Source organism: Sorex araneus, chromosome 3 (genome assembly GCF_027595985.1).
Source record: "Sorex araneus isolate mSorAra2 chromosome 3, mSorAra2.pri, whole genome shotgun sequence".
NCBI lineage: Eukaryota > Metazoa > Chordata > Mammalia > Eulipotyphla > Soricidae > Sorex > Sorex araneus.
In genome coordinates, this window is record NC_073304.1 from 184,155,377 (window position 1) to 184,173,412 (window position 18,036).

Genomic DNA, 18,036 nt, shown 5'->3' on the forward strand with positions numbered 1-18,036 from the left:
TTTTGCTTTTTGGGTCACACCCAGCGATGCTCAGGGGTCACTCCTGGCTCTGCACTCAGGAATTACCCCTGTCCATACTCAGGGGACCATATGGGATGCTGGGAATTAAACCCAGGTTGGCTGCGTGCAAGGCAAACGCCCTACCTGCTGTGCTATCACTCCAGGCCCTAATAAGCTATTTTGGAACAAGAGAAAATATAGTCAAGTACAATTTACTTAGACGTATAATGATATTAAAGTCAATACATCAATGGATCAAAAGAATATTTACATAAGCATCTAAATAGATAACTCTAAAATATTTGATTAAAAACAAATATCTATTTCTAATATTAAAAAACCTTCTAATATATGGAACTAGAATATTAAGAAAGTCAACAACTCATAGTAAAATACTAAAGTCATTTTTTTTTCTTTTTGGGTCACACCCGGCGATGCACAGGGGTCATTCCTGGCTCTGCACTCAGGAATTACCCCTGGCAGTGCTCAGGGAACTATATGGAATGCTGGGAATCGAACCCAGGTCAGCTGCCGCGTGCAAGGCAAACACCCTACCCACTGTGCTATCACTCCAGCCCCAAGTCATTTTGTTTTGAGCCAATAATCATCCTCTTTGTGCTTCTTAATAATTTGCCTATCTTCCTAAATACAAGTAAAATATAATTCTTCTTCTGAAGAAAATAATATTTTAATTATGTAGAGATAAAACAGTTCCCTGTCTGACATGACAAAAAGAATAATTTGAAGAACTGGTAGACTAGTAAACAGGCAGATAAAGAGTTTTCCAATATAACAGCATTAACAAGGCAGAAAACATAACATTAAGGCCTCCTGAGAACTGCTTGTGAGGTGTCCCCCACAGGGGAAAAAAAGAAAAATCAGAAAGATCCTGATGAGATGGATTGGAAGAGGAAAGGTTCTTGGACACATGATGAATGCAAGTCTGCCAACCTAACTTTCCTAGGCACCAGTTTGAACTGACCAATTTAAGATTGGTCTTCTTTCATTCCTTTCCTTTCCACAGACACTTCCAAACAACATTGTTTGGGATCTGAATTGTTTCTGGGCTTCTTGCTAGTGACAGAATTTCTGTAGCAAGAATGCAAAGCTGTTCTTCCCTTCTATAAGTTAGACAAAAAGAATTTGAAATGCAAATGCCTTGGCAGGACCTTTAGTCATTTAGATATCCCAGAGATAGAAAGAACTCTTTCTTACTTTGAAATGGAAAAGGGTGATGTTGGGTTGTGGGAAGGCTGTCATCTGTGTGGCAGGCAGACTGCTTCCTAATTTCAAGTAGACCCAGATAGTTCCCACCACTCAGCTGAATGCATGAAATACCTGGAGATATTTTTGTGAGCAGCTGAGTAGAAACTCTGTCCTGGGCAGTGCAGCAAGCAGATGTAGAGCAAGAGAGGGTAGGGATGTCTTGAGGCCTAGACCCTGGGGCTTTTGGATGCTAAACCTGAGGGACAAGAGCCAGGAAAAAAAGCAACTGAAGATGAAAATGGAATGAGTTTTTGGACTCAGAGCAAAGAGGAAACTTAGAGTCCATGTCTTTCACTGCTTAGGGTCCTCCCCTGCATATTGCCCTAGGGTGTTGAGGTCTCAGACATCCCTCTGAGCAAGAAGAAGGTAAATTACTGAGAGGGATGTTCACCGAAGAACTTTTTCTCTTCAAGGGAAAGCATGATGAAAATAGGAAACCATTAACTCATTGTCACATCAGACAGTCCTTTTTCTTTTTTTTTCTTTGTGGGTCACACCCAGTGATGCACAGGGGTCGCTCCTGGCTCATGCACTCAGGAATCACCCCTGGTGGTGCTCAGGGGATCATATGGGATGCTGGGATTTGAACCCGGGTCGGCCGAGTGCAAGGCAAACGCCCTACCCGCTGTGCTATCACTCCAGCCCCAGACAGTCCTTTTTCTAATGGTTAAGATTCCTAACATTCATACAGATGTGCTGTGAGTCTTGTCAAAGACCTAGTCATTACTGATGTCACCAACAGCGTGGTAGAGTTGGTTGGTATGAGAAACTGATAGAAGTTTATCCATATAGGCAAAAAGATTGCGAAATTAGTTAAAATCAGATAGGGAAATAAAACTGTCGCTTCGAGTTTATGTTTTCAATCAAAGTTTATCTGGTATCCTTTCATTTAAATTAAAGGTTTGATAACATTTAATTTCACAGAACTGCCTCAGTAGTAAATAGTAAGTTAAACCAAATAACATTCTACATGACCTCAAAGTAGACTTACTAGAAAGTGTCTTAATGTGAATTTGTGAAGGCATGTGGTACTCAGAGTGGACTCAGCCACCACCAGCAATAAGCAAATGGAAGGAAGTGAGGAAGGGACTAGGATGCAGGTCAGGGAATGAGTTTTACGGGAAAGATTGGAGCTCAATTACTTTGTGGCCATCAGTGCCTTCTACTAGAAAGCTGGTTTCAAACCCTATGGCAAGATGATTAGCTTTCTTCACCTATACCTCATCTATAAAATGGATACATAATAATGTCCTTCCCTGAGAGCAGTTTAAAAGAACTTGTGACAATCAACTTGCAACCTACATTTCACATTGCTGGGGAAGTGGCATTAGCTGAAGACACAGGGCCTCCAAGGGTGTAGGGAGAAGATAACAAGGGCTTTGGGGGCTAAGCTCTCCAATTATAGAGGTTTAGGGAGTCAGCTGTTGTCACGGAAATGTGTGACTAGTTTATCTGGCCTTGATGTGACTGATAGGCAAAGGATGCACCTTATCAAGACTGTGGGTGTCTCCCTACTCCCTGACTCCACCTCCAGTAGGGCTGTCTACTGCCTGCACTCTGGGGGTGACAGAGAATCTCACATCAGTTGTCTTGGGCTCAGCCCAATGTTTGTTAAGTATTTATTGCATGGTTGTGCAGACCACAGAAGCTGCCCGCAAAGAAGTTGCTGGTAATGCTGAGGGGGAAATAGGGGCATATTATGTATGAATTATGCTGAAGTTTTCAAGGCACACAGATTATACCTTATCTAGACAATAACCCTATGGATTAAAAAGGAAAAAAAGCAGTATTAGTCCTATTTTAGACGTGGAACAATCAAGACTCAGAGACATTCAATATTTCTGCTTAAATCAAGTGGGAGATAAGCTGACTGGCCTAAGTACATTTTATGTATGTGTGTGTGTGTGTGTGTGTGTGTGTGTGTGTGTGTGTGAGTGTGTGTGTGTATGGGCTGGAGCGATAGAACAGCAGGTAGAGCATTTGCCTTACACACAGCCGACCCGGGTTCAATTCCTCCACCCCTCTCAGAGCCCGGTAATCTAATGAGATATCTTGCCTGCATGGCAGAGCCTGGCAAGCTACCCGTGGTGTATTCGATATGCCAAAAAACAGTAACATGTCTCACAATGGAGAGTTACTGGTGATCGCTCAAGCAAATCGATGAGCAACGGGATGACAGTGATACAGTGCTATGTATATATAATGTACTTAGAAATGTACTTATATGTAAGTACATTTTAAATATATATATATATTTCCTTTGAAGTGTAATAAATTTTATTTGGAAGTTCAGGGAGAAGTCCTGGTGATGTCGGTGTGCCCCACCGTGGCTTATGTAAAGCAAGGAGGAGAAAGATTCCTTCTATCACCCGGGACCCGGGGTTCCTGGGTTCTTGTCTCACCTTGCAGAAAAGAATTTCAGGAGTGGACAGCAGTGCTGTCTGTTATCCCGTTGCTCATCGATTTGTTCGAGCAGGCACCAGTAACGTCTCTCATCGAGAGACTTATTGTTACTGTTTTTGGCATATCCAATACGCATGGGTAGCTTGCCAGGCTCTCTGAGAGGGGTGGAGGAATCAAATTTGGGTCAGTCGCGTGAAAGGCGAACGCCTAACTGCTGTGCTATCACTCCAAGTAAAACATTTTTTATTTGGAGGTTTTGAAGGGAATGGGGAAGAGAAAGTGGGAGAGAGTGGAGAGTGATGTGCTCCAGCGAGAATCTGACTTCTCCAACAGTGGAGAGAGCCCCTACACACATACCAGCATTAGAAATGAAAGCATGAAAGTACTCACCTCAAGAGGGGAGATGTGGGCGACACATGTACTCAGGTGACACATGTGCACTGGTGACCCATGTGCTCAGCCACGTGGGCTCAAGCAGCACATGGGCTTGGGCAGCATAAGCGAGCCCTTTCTTTGTTCAAGGTGACTTTTATAGGGATTTTCCAACCAGCCCCCACGTGGAGTTTCTGTCTAGGTAATAGTCCGTTATTAAGGAGGTTACCAAAGGGTTGGGAGTGGTGAAATTCCTTTCCTGGCCTTTTGTTTCTGCTGGTGCTTTTCTGGGTCTGTTGCTGTCTATAGGTGAGGGTCTTATCAGGCCTTAGTTCCTGTTTTCTACAAGGTTGGCTTTTGCAACTTCAGGGCTATTACCTCCCAGGAAATTTGGGATTGCCTTGAGGGGGGGGGGGTCTTTTCTATCTGCCTACCTGCCTACATCATTGGGGTTGGGGTGCTGGTGGGGATGGGGGGTGGGGGTGGAGAAAAGCACTAGTGAACACAAAAGCAGGCAAAGTGTGTGGGATTAAAACTTGTAACTGCCTGTCTGTCACTGTCACTGTCATCCCATTGCTCATCGATTTGCTCGAGCAGGCACCAGTAACGTCTCCATTGTGAGACTTGTTGTTACTGCTTTTTGCATATTGGATATGCCATGGGTAGCTTGCCAGGCTCTGCCATGCGGGCAAAATACTCTCGGTGGCTTGCCAGGCTCTCCAAGAGGGGCGAAGGAATCGAACCCGGCGGCATGCAAGGCAAATGCCCTACCCACTATGCTATAACTGCCTGGCAGTCCCCAAATCAAACCATGAAAGTGGCCAGAGATGAACAGGTAGAGAAATCAATGTTAAGAACTATTTCTTGTCATGGAGGCAAAGGTGAAGAGCATGTTTCAAGGAGAAGGTGGTGAAAAATATCAAACGCCTGAAAAAGACAATGGCAGGAGGGTGATGATACAGTGGCGGGGCAAAGCTTCAGGAGCACTTCTGAGAAGCTGTCAACCTGGGGTTGGAGAGAAAACTGATGTGGAAGGGATGTACCGGAATCTCTTGTAGACATAGAATGGTGTGTGTGGGAGTATAACTTTACTAGGAAATGTTTTTTAAATATTTCAGTTTTTAAAAGTTGCAGTTGAGGCAAGAGAAAATTGTCTGTATGTCGCAGTTAGGGAGATTATGGGGGAGAAGTGTTCATCTCTACCACTGAGCCATTACGTATAGGGGGATGGTCTACTGGGCGTTGGGGTTGGGCCTGGCACAAAGGAATGTTTTTCTCTGTCATGCACATGAACAGCCACAAGATGGAGTCCCAAGTTCTGCTAGTAAGAGTCATTGTTTCTGGGACTTTCTACCAAAACAGACATAACATGAACTTCTAAACATGAGACAATTGTACAGAAGAAATAACCAACATGGGCTCCAAATAAAAGCAATTATTATATAAACTAAATATAAACTAGCAATTAGACTACCACAAACAGGCAACTGTTCAAAAATCTGCTTTTTACTGTTCAAAAATCATGGCCTTGGGGCTAGAGCAATAGTACAGCGGGTAGGGCATTTGTCTTGCACACGGCTGACCCGGGTTCGATTCCCAGCATCCCAGATGGTCCCCCCAGCACCGCCAGGAGTAATTCCTGAGTGTAAAGCCAGGAGTGACCCCTGTGCATTGCCGGGTATGACCCCAAAAGCAAAAAAACATAAAACAAAACTCAAAACATCATGGCCTTTCTGTTTATAGCTATGTCTCTAGCCTAATCCAGGTTTACACTTACCTTCCTATTCCTGGCTCATACCCAGTCTCAGGAGGCCCTGCCCCCTGATGATTTCAGTCCAATAAGTAGGCTGCCTTCACCTCTCAGTCCCAGTTTAATCTCATAGTAGATGATACAGTACTGAATGCATACTGAGTTTTTAACCCAATAATCAAAAACTAGCTATAGACTGAGTCAAATTGTAGGAAGAAAAGAATTCTTCTGGCTCATGTATGTCTAAAGTCAGAGTTGGGAGAAAGAAGAGGTTGGAGGGGAGGGGTGGGGACAGGGGGACTCTGGGGCAAAGGCAAGCTTCAGACTGAGGGAGGAAAACACCAGTATGATCAATTTTCCTTGAGATTGTGGGAACCAGATGCTAGAATCTGTATGAGTATCCTGAGGCATGCAGGTCAGCCAGCCAGGAGGGAGCACCGGTAGTAACAGCTGCAGGGGGAACCCCACAGCTTCCTGGCCTAGAATCCCTTACAGAGCACTCTCCCCACATCTCTGAAGAGCAGAGCTTTAGGTGAGCTCAGATGGGCTCTGGGAATCAGAATAAATGTGGTCTGGATGTCCACAGGTCTAATGGACCCTTGAACCTCATCAAGGAGCTCTCAAACTAATTTTCCAAGTGTCGACCCACTGTGAGACGTAGGCATGATTGCTGACTGGACAGAGACACCCAAGAACTGGTTTTATTTTTGTTTTATCACAGGAATCTCTTACCAGCGACTGGTGAGGGCCGAACAGGGCCTGTCCACTAGGAGTCACCGAAGCTCTACTGTGTGAGTGCCCTTGCGGGAGGAAGAAACACAGGGTGCAGTTTGGAGGTGTTCAGAGGACAGGTTCACCATCCCCCTCCCAACCCCACAGAATTCCACCTCATGCTTGTTCGTTCTGTCACTATACCACAGCCAACAGCAGGCTTCGAGGGAACAGCAAGTTCCCAGAATTGCTGGCAATGTTTTAGGTACAGGTTTGTTTATCTAGGCTGATACTGTTATTAAATTTATAAAGGGTCTGAGACCTAAACCATGGATAAATAATAATAACAAAGCCTAAAACTGCCTGCATTGGTCATATTGGGGACTTATTGACACATTTAAGCCCAATTTTTCACATGAAGCAACTGTAAATTAGAGATGTCAAATACCTTTTTCAAGATCATCAGAAAATTGCACTGGTGGTGGAAAATGTGCACTGGTAGAGGGACATTTAGACATTTTTTTTTCTTTTTGGGTCACACCCGGCGATGCTTAGGCGTTACTCCTGGCTCTGCACGCAGGAATCACCCCTGGTGGTGCTCAGGGGACCATATGGGATGCTGGGAATCGAACTCGGGTCGGCCACGTGCAAGGCAAATGCCCTACCCGCTGTGCTATTGCTCCAGCCCCCATTTAGACATTTTATGACTGAAACTCAAACATGAAAGTTTTGTAATTGTAGCTCACAGTGATTTAATAAAAAGAAAAGAAAAAAAGAGAAAAGAAAAGAAAAGAAAGTGTCGAGGTAGATTTGAGCCTCAGTCTTACTCAGATACTTTCTCTGAAGTCTTTCTGCCAACTATTTAAAAAAAGCATTTCCCAAAATTTTTGGGCCAGAACATAATTTAAAATGCATCTTAAGTGACACAATGTTCATTTGATCTCAAGTTACCTCACCTAAAATGCAACCTTAATTTTTGTTTGTGAGGTTACCTGGGTCACACCCATAAATGCTCAGAGGGCCACCAAGGTCACACTTCATGGGGCTCTGGAGTCATGCAGTGCTATAACGCAAGCCCGCAGCCTCACACATGCAAGACATGTCCTCTATCACTCTAACCATACCCCAGCTCATGATCTTTTGAGTAATCTTATATTCCATTCCAACAGGAAAATGTTGATACAGAAAATTAGGTTAAAAGGCCAGAGAAATAGTACAGTGGGTACTTGCCTTACAGGACACCTACCTGGGTACCATTCCTGGCAACATATGTGGTCCTAGCACTGCCAGGAGTGATCCTTGAGCTAGGGGTAAGCCCTGAGCACTAGTGGCTGTGGCCCCCCAATAGAAAATAATTAAGTGCAGTTTTTTTAAAGTGTTTGAAAATACCAGCTGAAGAATCCTCCACTGTAGACTGTAAACTTCCACCTTGGAAAGGGACCTGGAACACCCAGTCTCCATCCTGGTCTTGGACTCGGCCCACAGCATCTCTCTTTGCCCCCAGCACTGTGATGTTGCTGAACCCACTGGAGGTACATGCTGAGTTCCTTGCCGTGGCCAACAAGCTGAGCGCACCCAGACACTCACCCAACAGTGCCTACATAACCCTGCTCTTACACGCCTTCCAGGCTACCTTTGGGCCCCACTGTGACCTCCCAGGTCTACACTGCAGGCTGCAGGTATGTGCCTGTGCCCTGGGGCTCAGCACTGCTCCTTCTCTTGAGAGGCAGTCTTCTCTCTGCTCTGTCCTGAGGCTCCTGTCCCTGGGATCCACTGGTTCACCTCACCCTGTGTGACCTACTGGGACTGGAGGACTGGCCTCGTGGAGTATCTGTTTCAGTTGTTCTGGTCCTGATCAGGGTGGTGGTACCCTGGGTCATGGCATAGGTCAGATGATATAAGAACAAGCTTAGAATGAACCTGGAATGCCTAGTTTCTGGATCTAGCTCTGTGGCAGGTCAACTCTGTCCCTGGACAGCACCTACCCCTCTCTAAGCTGCAGTGGTGAGATCTAAGTTCCTCCTAATGTTCAGTGCCAAGGCTCTCAAGCCTTTGATATGACCTCTTTCCAAGACCTGGTGGACGTGGCGGGTGGTTGTTCTGGCTTTCTGGAGAGAGGTGGGTAATAAGGCTGAGGAGGGGACTGGTCACTGCAGCTCTTGGTAAGACGCTGGGGACAGGAGAACAGTTTTGGGCCAGGAGCAAACCTGTTTCCTCCTGGGATTTTAGTCCAAGACCTTGAGAGAGCTCGAGGACATCTTCACAGAGACTGCAGAGGCTCAGGAGGTGGCAGCCAGCATTGAGGTTGCAGCTGAGGCCCGCCAATGGCTCAGGACCAAACTGCACACAGTAGGAGAGAAGGCCGGCTTCCCTGAAGTCTTAGGTGAGCTTTCTACCTTCTTTCCCCTCCCTGTTCCAGCTCCTGGCAAGCAATCCAGACTATCCTAGTGATTCTACTCCCCAGAGTCATTGGGGGCCCAGATTCTTCAAAATCCCTTTGCTGTAGCAGCCTTGGCGGTGTCATTCCTGTCTGCAGAGTCAAGGTTGAGTTGACAACATGTGTCAGTCTTCAGGAAAAGGAAAAGAGGATGCTAATTGAGGCCAGAAAGGTTTTTTTTCATTAAAGGAAAAGCAGAGAGGGTGTGTGACTGGATCTTTTGCAAGTATCCCTGTGAGTCCCTGCAGTCACACGACATGCTGCCCCAGTGAGCAAGAAATGCCCTCTCCACAGCTCTTTCATGGGGAAGGGACACCAGGGAGAGAGCACCACGACTCCCCATTTGAACTGTATGGAATGGGCTCAGAGGTGGGGGATTGGCCATATTCACAGAGTGGCTGCTCTCTACAGGGTGCACTTGGGGAAAGGCCCTCTAGCAGGAAACCAGGTGCCAGCTGAGCTCCAGCCCCACAGCTCTGTGCCTACAATCCTCACCCAACATGGTTTCTTCTCTAAAACAAGGGCCTGGGCTGGCCAGTCTCAAGGTGTCTTCCCAACCCTCATCTCCTTCCCACCTGTTGTTCCAGATACCACCAAACTTGGTAAGCTCCGTACCATCCCCATCCCAGTGGCCAGGTGCTATACCTACAGCTGGAATCACGACAGCTTTGGTAAGCAACTGGCTCTGGTTTGTGGTACCCAGTTCTGAACCCCCAACTCTTCCTGATCTTGGTCTGTGCAGCTTCCTCCACCCCCACAACACCTTTTACCTAAGCAAATTCTAAGCAGAGAAGGGGCTGTGCTCTGACCTTGACACCCTCTCCCTGAATTCTCTCTGTCTGAGCCTTCTGTTCCTCCCAAGGAAAGGTATATAAGAGGGGGGATTCCAGGGCCCGGACACTCAGATGCTGCTGCCCTGTCTTCCCTGCAGATATCCTACAGGAAATCCTGCACAAGGAACAGGAGCTGCTCCTGCCAGGAATCCTGAGAGATGAGGAGCAGGAGGAAGAAGAGAAGGAGAAGGAAGAAGAGTACTTAGCAATCAACAGGCGTTGTGATGAGAGAGACTCTGTGATCTCCACCAGCTCTGGGACCTCCCGAGACTCGGCCCTGTCCCTTGTCTCCGCTCAGGTCTCAGGGGCCACCCTGCCTCGCCAGTTGCTTACTTCCTTTGTCTCAGGTCTCTCAGATGGCCTGGATAGTGGCTATGTGGAGGACAGTGAGGAACTCTCCTGTGAGGGGCCCTGGAAGCCTGGCAGTCAGGAATGCCAGAGCCACCACAGGTCTGGGCAGAAGCGCAACAAGTTCTATAAACTCTTCAAGAGCACCAGCCAGCTGGTGCCGAGGAGGGACTCTAGGGGCCTGGAGGGCAGCTCAGATACAGCCCAGTTTCTTCTGCGGGTGGAAAACCTCTCCAGTCCCCTGGACAGCCCAGCACTGCTCCCTACCAAGGCCCGGCGCTCCCTCTCCTTGCCCTCGCCTCAGCTCAGGACCCAGCTGCCCAGATGGCTCCTGGCCCCTGCCTCAGGCCACCAGCGCCGTCGCCCATTTCTGAGTGGAGATGAGGACCCCAAAGCTTCCACACTTCGCGTTGTGGTCTTTGGCTCTGATCGGATTTCAGGGAAAGTGGCTCGGGCATATAGCAACCTGCGGTAAGAGCTGAAAGGGGGCCATTGCTTCTGCCCTAGGTGGGGGAGTAGGTATTTGGGGCTTGAGACTTGGGGCCCAGAAGAAATTCCCTTCCCATCCTCTTCCTGCTAGGCGATTGGAGAAAAGATGCCCACTACTCACGCGCTTCTTCAAGCTCCAGTTCTTCTATATTCCTGTGAAACGGACCCCAGAAACAAGCCCGAGAGCCTGCCCTGATCCTCCATGCCAGATGCCCCCAACACTTGCAGAATCCCCAAAGCACTCCAGCCCTGAGGTAGGACCCCAGCCTGTACAAAAAGGGGTAGGGCCTTAGAGCAGGCATGTGTGGGGTTCACTTACCGGGAGGGTGCAGCTAGAAGTTACCCGAGGTAATGGCCTGTGTTAATGGGGTACCCCTTCCTGCTTGGCCTTTGCTCCCAGAAATGGTCCCCACCCTACACTTGAGGGAGATATTTTGTGTCACTAAAGGCAGAGATAAGTTGCACTTGGGCTACAGATGCCACTCGGGTCTAAGGAACTGTGCCAGCAGGTTCCCTGGGAACTGGGAGTGACTCTTGTCCTTTGTCCCAGGAACTGAGCACTGCACCATGGGTGGAAAGTACCAATGACATCTCCTACTACCTCGGCATGCTTGACCCATGGTATGAACGCAATGTTCTAGGTCTCATGCACCTGCCTCCAGAAGTCCTTTGTCAGGTGAGTGTTCCCAGGGAGGAGAGAGAGGCTCACTGGCTGGTCACAATGTCACCTAGAACCAGGGCTGATTTGGGGGATCCAGCTTGACATTTCCATGGAGGACCAGGGCTCACTTGAGAATAAAGCTTAGAAGATGGGTGAAAAGCCTGAACCCAGGAACTTAAAAGCCAGAGGGGCAAGGGATGGGTCAGAACAGTAACAAGAAGGGGCCTCAGAAGTGTTCAGAGAGCCTTAGGCTTCAGCCCTGGCACTCAGCTCCCAGCTTTGTCCAGCACAGCCAGGCCTCCCTTGTGATCCACAGTCCAGGTGAGGGAGAGTCACAGAGGCTGGACTGTGGGCCCTGACCATTCTCCATCTCATCATCACCACGTTGCTCTGTCTGCCTCCCGTATGTGTTGCCTATACTCTATTTGTCTCATTCTCTGTTCTACCTGTCCCTTTGTTCCTCTGTCCCCTACCCCTAGCAGTCCCTTAAGGCTGAGTCTCGGTCCCTGGAAGACTCTGCTACACAGTTGCCCATCCTGGCAGACATGTTGCTCTACTACTTCCGCTTTGCTGCCCGACCTGTGCTGCTGCAGGTCTATCAGATAGAGGTAAGGTACCCTTCTGCCCTCATTGCCTCTTCCCCACAATCTTTGGCAGTCTCCCTTCAGGTCCTAGCTTGAGTCCACAGGGCCTGCAGTCAGCTGCTCTGTGCTGGGAGGGACATGGTGAATATTTTGGAAAGGGTCACACTGATACCCAGATTCTTGCTCTCTCCAGCTGACCTTTGTCTCTGGGGAGAAAACAACAGAGATCTTTATCCACTCCCTGGAGCTGGGGCACTCTGCTGCCACGCGTGCCATCAAGGCTTCTGGTCAGTGTCGCCCATGTCCAGGTAGAGATCTGTGGGAGGGTGGGAGATGGGCTCAGAGACACCAGGAGGTGGGCTGGGGGTTGGAGGCGGGACCAGAGGACAGGGGCTGGGAAATAGTGGGTTTAGAGACACCAGCAAGTGGGACCCAGAGGAGGCATGAGAGGTTCTAGAAATGAGGAGTGAAGAGTTCATGCTTGGCACAGGTCGTGGCAGCAAGCGGCTGGGCATCGATGGTGACCGGGAGGCCATCCCTCTAACACTACAGATTATTTACAGCAAGGTAAGAATGATGCTGGGGCCATTGCCCTCCAGAATCTGCACCTGATTCCTCCTCCCCAGCAAAGGACTCATCTTTTACTGGGCTCCCGTTAAGCAGACTATCTGTCTCTGGGAGATACAGTGAGAAGGGATCAGGGCAAGGAGCAGACCCCATTCCTGCTCTGCCTCCAAAGCCGCCCTCTCCTTCCCCCCCCCCACCCCCAACAGTCCTCACCAGCAGTTTCCAGAACTGTTAGGGCTTGAGAGTGAAGCCTGAGTGGGGCTTCCAGAGCCCCAGTGAAGATTTAAGGAGAAGATGAGGATGAGGTTTAAGGAGATTATGGGGCTTGGTTGAGTGTATGGGAGATAGGACCAGTGTGAAGAGGAACTGTGAGATGAGGTGGGAGGGGGTTGCATCTGAGCACACCAAGGAGCATGAAACTCTGAGCGTGTCATATCCCAGGGCTCGGGCCATAGGAAAGACTTGACCTCACAGATGGAGTGTCCTGCTGCATGCCCGCTTTCTGACGTTGAAAAGGTATTCATGTAGCAGTATGTATGCATGTCAGGCTTTATGCTTGACAAGAGGAAATAGCAGTGAGCAGAGATGGCGAGGCCCTCCCTTTGACTTTCCTGGAGGAAGGAGACAGACAAGAAACCAGGGGGCATAAATGGCTAATCAGATGTCAGAGAGGAATTTGTTAAACACCTACAGTGTTCCAGACATTATTCTAGGCCCATCTGAGGGCACAAGAGTAAACAAGTATTGGGGCTGGAGCGATAGCATAGTGGGTAGGGCATTTGCCTTGCATGCGGCCAACCCAGGTTCAAATCCCAGCATCCCATATGGTCCCCTGAGCACCGCCAGGAGTAATTCCTGAGTGCACAGCAGAAGTAACCCCTGTGCATCGCTGGGTGTGACCCAAAAAGCAAAAAAAAAAAGAGTAAACAAGTATTTATAGTCTAGAAGAAATGGCAGACATTGATTATTTGATCCCACAAGATGTAGCTCTGCCAATAATTACATGGGCCTATCTCTTTTATGCTTTAGGTTTAACAAGAGATTATCAAGACCACTTCTTGTTCTCAGGTGCTCCACAACCTGTTTACAAGGCTGATACATACACCAAGACCCATTGGTCTTCTGTGAAGTCATTAAGATCTATGTGGAGGTCAAAAGGCTATTGATGTAGAAACAAAAAGAGCTGGATAAGCCAGAGAATCCTGGGGTGGGCTGACTATGGGCAGCTTCCTGTTGCTGGAGGATAAATAGTCTCTTTGAAAGTAAGGCAGAAGGTGCTGGCACCTCCAGGCTTAAAGGTTCTGGCTTTGCATTTTCAGGGAGCTGTTAGTGGACGAAGTCGCTGGAGCAACATGGAGAAAGTCTGTACCTCTGTCAACCTCAACAAGGCCTGCAGGAAACAGGAGGAACTAGGTGACTGGGGTGGACAGCAAGGATGGGTGGGTATTGTCAGGAAAAAATTCTGAGCTTGGCCTAAGTGCTACTGCCCTTCAGACTCCAGCATGGAGGTCCTGATGCTAAACCTGACAGAAGTGGTGAAAAGGCAGAACCCCAAATCCAAGAAGGGCTTTAACCAGGTAAGCTCTTCCTTCTTGTAGCCATACTCTCAAGAAAGTTCCTTGGTATATGTGTGCATGTGAGTGAGGGAGAGGAGTGTCTGAAAGGCCCAGTTAAGTATGTAGGTGGGAAAATGAGTCAAGATTAGAGATGTGGCTTAGGGATGGACAAATGTGGAATGCTGTGGGGTGTTAGGAAAGAAAGGATATGGATTGTGGGAAGGTTCTATGATGGCATGAGGAAAGCCTTGAGTCTGTATTGGGGAATCCCAGCTTCTCATGGCATGGGCTCTGATCAGCATGGTTCCTCCTGGGAGCCAGTTGATTCTTCTAACTCAGGAATAGAAAGAGTCTGCGAATGGGTAAGTGCCTGATGGAGGCCATAGGACTTCTCCCATGGGTTGGACCTCTTCCCCATTAGCTCTGGAAAACTGTCAGACAAGCTTCCATTCCTACTGCTAAAACCTGGGTAGACAATTCATAGGGGAGTAACTGCTGTGCCAGGGCAGGCAGGGGCTGACCTGGACCCTCATTACAGATTAGCACATCACAGATCAAAGTGGACAAGGTGCAAATTATTGGATCCAACAGCTGCCCCTTTGCTGTGTGTTTGGACCAGGATGAAAGGAAGATTCTGCAGAGTGTGGTCAGGTAGGAAAGAGAGGGGTTCTCAGCTGTTTTATCCAAATGGGATCCCAGAAAAGGGACAAATTTCTGTGCATCCCCCTGAAGCAGCAAGAGGAATGGGGGGATTGCATTTATTCCCACCTGCTCCACAGGTGTGATGTCTCACCCTGCTACAAACCAGAGAAGAGCAACTTCTGCCACTCATCTCAGAAGCCCACCAACCTGTCATCCCAAGCTTCACCAGACATCTGCTCCCTTCTCTGCCTCCCCATCATGACTTTCAGTGGAGCACTACCTTAGAGTGCCTTGTGCCAGCCCCCGCACAGCCTCCTGGACCCCCACCTGAGCCCCTTCCTGAGGGACAGCTGAGATGCTCTCACTCCATGTCTCCACTGAACGGTGCTTGGTTGGAGTACCAGGCTTACAAGTTTGGTGCCTGATTGGATAAAAATTGTGGTATTAGCTTTCTGATTGGCAGGATGAAAGTTGGGAGCAAACATAAAGGCAGATGGTACGGAAGTTGGGGAAGTAACCCTAGATACAGACAATTGTGCCCTGCCCTGAACACTTCCCTCTTCCTTCTCCTAATAGGGCTTCGAGGGGGTCCATGAAACCCCAACCCTGAACCAAGTAAAGTGGATAAAGCTGGCCATTTCTGGTCTGACCAGGCCTCCCCCATCTTATTCATTTGTACTTGTTCCAGAGTAATTCCAGAAAGTAATCAGACTTCTATATTGTCAACTGATCTTGTCATGCAATTTCTGGTGACCTGGGCACACAGAGCTGATTCTACTGCAGTCTATGACTAATGGTCGATAGATGCAGACTACAAGCTGATGACACTGTTGACAAATTAAAATAGGAAATTAAAATTAAAATTTTAATTTTAATTAAAAATTAATTTTTTATTTGCACTAAAATAATTCAGTGAATTTGGAAATTCACTAAAATTCACTAAAATTTAGAAATTGTAATTAAAATTAAAAATTAATACATGATTAAAATGGAATTTATTGTTATTATTGTCAAATAAACTATGTACCTAATCACTAATAGTTATTTCACTGAATGACAATTAATTGGATATTTTCACACATAGCAAAAGTTAGATTCATGATGGGGGGATTTGTTGTTTTTGTTTTTAACTTTCTACTCTAAAAGAAATATATCTGGGGCCAGATGCCGTCACCCCTGGTTCAGTCTCAGGCAGCACATTGTTTCCTGAGCACCACCAAGTGTGACCCCTAACAGCCAGGAGTAGCCCAGCAAGCACTGACAGGTGTGGCTCAATTCTGGACCCCCCTCAATAAAAATAAAATAAATTTGCACTAAAGTTTTCCTTGAGAGTGTTCAATTTAAGCCTCATCATATTCATTGACTCACAGACAATTCTAGATCAAATAATCAGCAGTTGCAGTTTTCTTTCTCAACCATCTAAGAAATGTAAGCTCCTTCATTCAGCTGTTGTCTATAAACCAAAGTCCAGGGAGGCAATAGTCTGAGGTTATTGTTACTAATGATGATGCAGAGGCTCTGGATCTGGGGCTCTGTCTGGACTTGATGCAGAGAAGGGCAAGAACAGGAAATGAATGATGATGGAAATTCCTTGTGGCTTGCAAACAGTAGGGAGCAGAGGCTTCCAGGACAACCACTGAGGATAGAATAAGAAGGAACCAGGAGGTGCTCTCTGCTTCAGCCAACTCTTGTCAATAATAAGTATGCCTAACATTTACTAAGTTAAAACTGTGATCATTTATGTCAACATGCATTTTCTGGACATCTAATTATCACCTGGATAAAATTATCTAGGTGAGACTCAGAATATCTTGGCTTCAAGCTGTAATTTATCTTCAACAAGATCTGGGGGTCTTTTAGTCACCTTGGGCCAGAATCTAGCACAAGAAAGTTAAGCAGAGACATGTGACATCTCTAGGACCTGGAACCAGAACAATATTCAGTTGGACAACTTAACTGGAAATTATCAACTTACAGATTAAATCAGCTCAGCAAATTTTGCAAGATAAAAACTAAATCACATAGAATTTTTTTAACTTTTACCTCTGATCTTCTTTTCAAAATCCCATAACCTCAATTAAACAAGAAAAACCATAAGACAAACTCAAACAGTGGGCATATTATTTATACTGACAATGAGCATTAACTATATAAACACAGAAATGCTGAAAGCAAAGAATGAAAAACACAATGCAAAAACCTAACCCCTCAAAACTGGTGTTATTATACAAATATAAAAGATTTTGAGGCAGAAATGTTACATCATATATATAGGAACTTTTAATAAAGATCAGGGGTCACTAAACAAAAGTCAGTCAAACTGGATCAAACACCTTGAGATATGACCAGAAAGTTTAAATATTATTGAGGAAAATATAGGCAGAACACTCCAAGATTTCGACCTCAAAGTCATCTTCAATGACCATTGGCAAAGGCAACAGAAACAAAATAAACAAAAATGCTCATCATCACTAATCAAAATCCAAATCAAGATGACAATGAGATATCATCTCACACCAGTGAGAATGGCACGTATCAAAAATACTGCTAACAATCTGTATTGTTTTGGATATGTCGAAAAGGAATTTTCATACACTACTAGTGGCAATGTTGTCTGGTTCAATCACTGTGGAAAACAGTATGGAGAATTCTCAGTAAACTTAGAATTGAGCTGCCTTATCATCCAGCAATTCCTCTTTTGTGTATATACCACTTCCAGAAGAAAATAATTCATTCATAAACACATATGCACACATTATTCATTGCAGCACTTAATATAAAAACTAATTCATGGAATCAACCTAAATTTCGAATGACAGGTGAATGGATTATGAAGATGTGGCATATATTACACAATAAAATACTATCAACTATAAGGAATGATGAAATCATGCAATTTGCTCTAACCTTGATGAAACCAGAAGAAGATATCATGTTGAGTAAATTAAGCCAGAATAAGAACACAATCATTTATCTGTGGTATATAGAATAATAGGGTGATGGAATATAATGTTTTAAAGAGGGGAATGCCTAGATCATCCTTGACTCAAGAGTATAGGGAAGAGAAAGCAGGAAAAAAAATCAAGGGGGAGGGAAGGAGATGAAAAGGGAAGTAATGAAGAAACAAGGGTCAGGGACCTCAGGTACATATAAATATACATATATATTATATTTATAAGTATATATAATATACACATATATTATATGTTATATTTATAAATATAAATCTTGCAACGGAGGCATTACTGGTGCCTGCTCAAGCAAATCGATGAACAATGGGACAGTGAGACAGTGCTACATATATACATATATACACACATATTTATGTATATACCTCAAGTATATATGTATAGACACCCACACACATATATGTCACTGTATCACTGTCATCTCATTTTTCATCAATTTGCTCGAGTG

At 46.1% G+C, this 18,036-nt stretch overlaps 1 protein-coding gene across 1 annotated transcript in view; it reads left to right on the forward strand.

Moving 5' to 3' along the window:
• Nucleotides 1-15,924, forward strand: part of PIK3R5 (phosphoinositide-3-kinase regulatory subunit 5) — a 58,091-nt gene extending 42,167 nt beyond the window's left edge. Inside the window, exons 7-20 of the mRNA XM_004604832.2 lie at nt 6,513-6,582; nt 8,007-8,181; nt 8,732-8,885; nt 9,527-9,610; nt 9,871-10,591; nt 10,701-10,863; nt 11,160-11,285; nt 11,750-11,878; nt 12,048-12,141; nt 12,345-12,421; nt 13,741-13,834; nt 13,916-13,998; nt 14,516-14,628; nt 14,757-15,924. Coding sequence (XP_004604889.2) covers nt 6,513-6,582; nt 8,007-8,181; nt 8,732-8,885; nt 9,527-9,610; nt 9,871-10,591; nt 10,701-10,863; nt 11,160-11,285; nt 11,750-11,878; nt 12,048-12,141; nt 12,345-12,421; nt 13,741-13,834; nt 13,916-13,998; nt 14,516-14,628; nt 14,757-14,904 — 2,231 coding nt within the window. The 3' untranslated portion in view covers nt 14,905-15,924. The remainder of the gene's footprint in view (nt 1-6,512; nt 6,583-8,006; nt 8,182-8,731; nt 8,886-9,526; nt 9,611-9,870; nt 10,592-10,700; nt 10,864-11,159; nt 11,286-11,749; nt 11,879-12,047; nt 12,142-12,344; nt 12,422-13,740; nt 13,835-13,915; nt 13,999-14,515; nt 14,629-14,756) is intronic.
• Nucleotides 15,925-18,036: the final 2,112 nt, after the last annotated feature.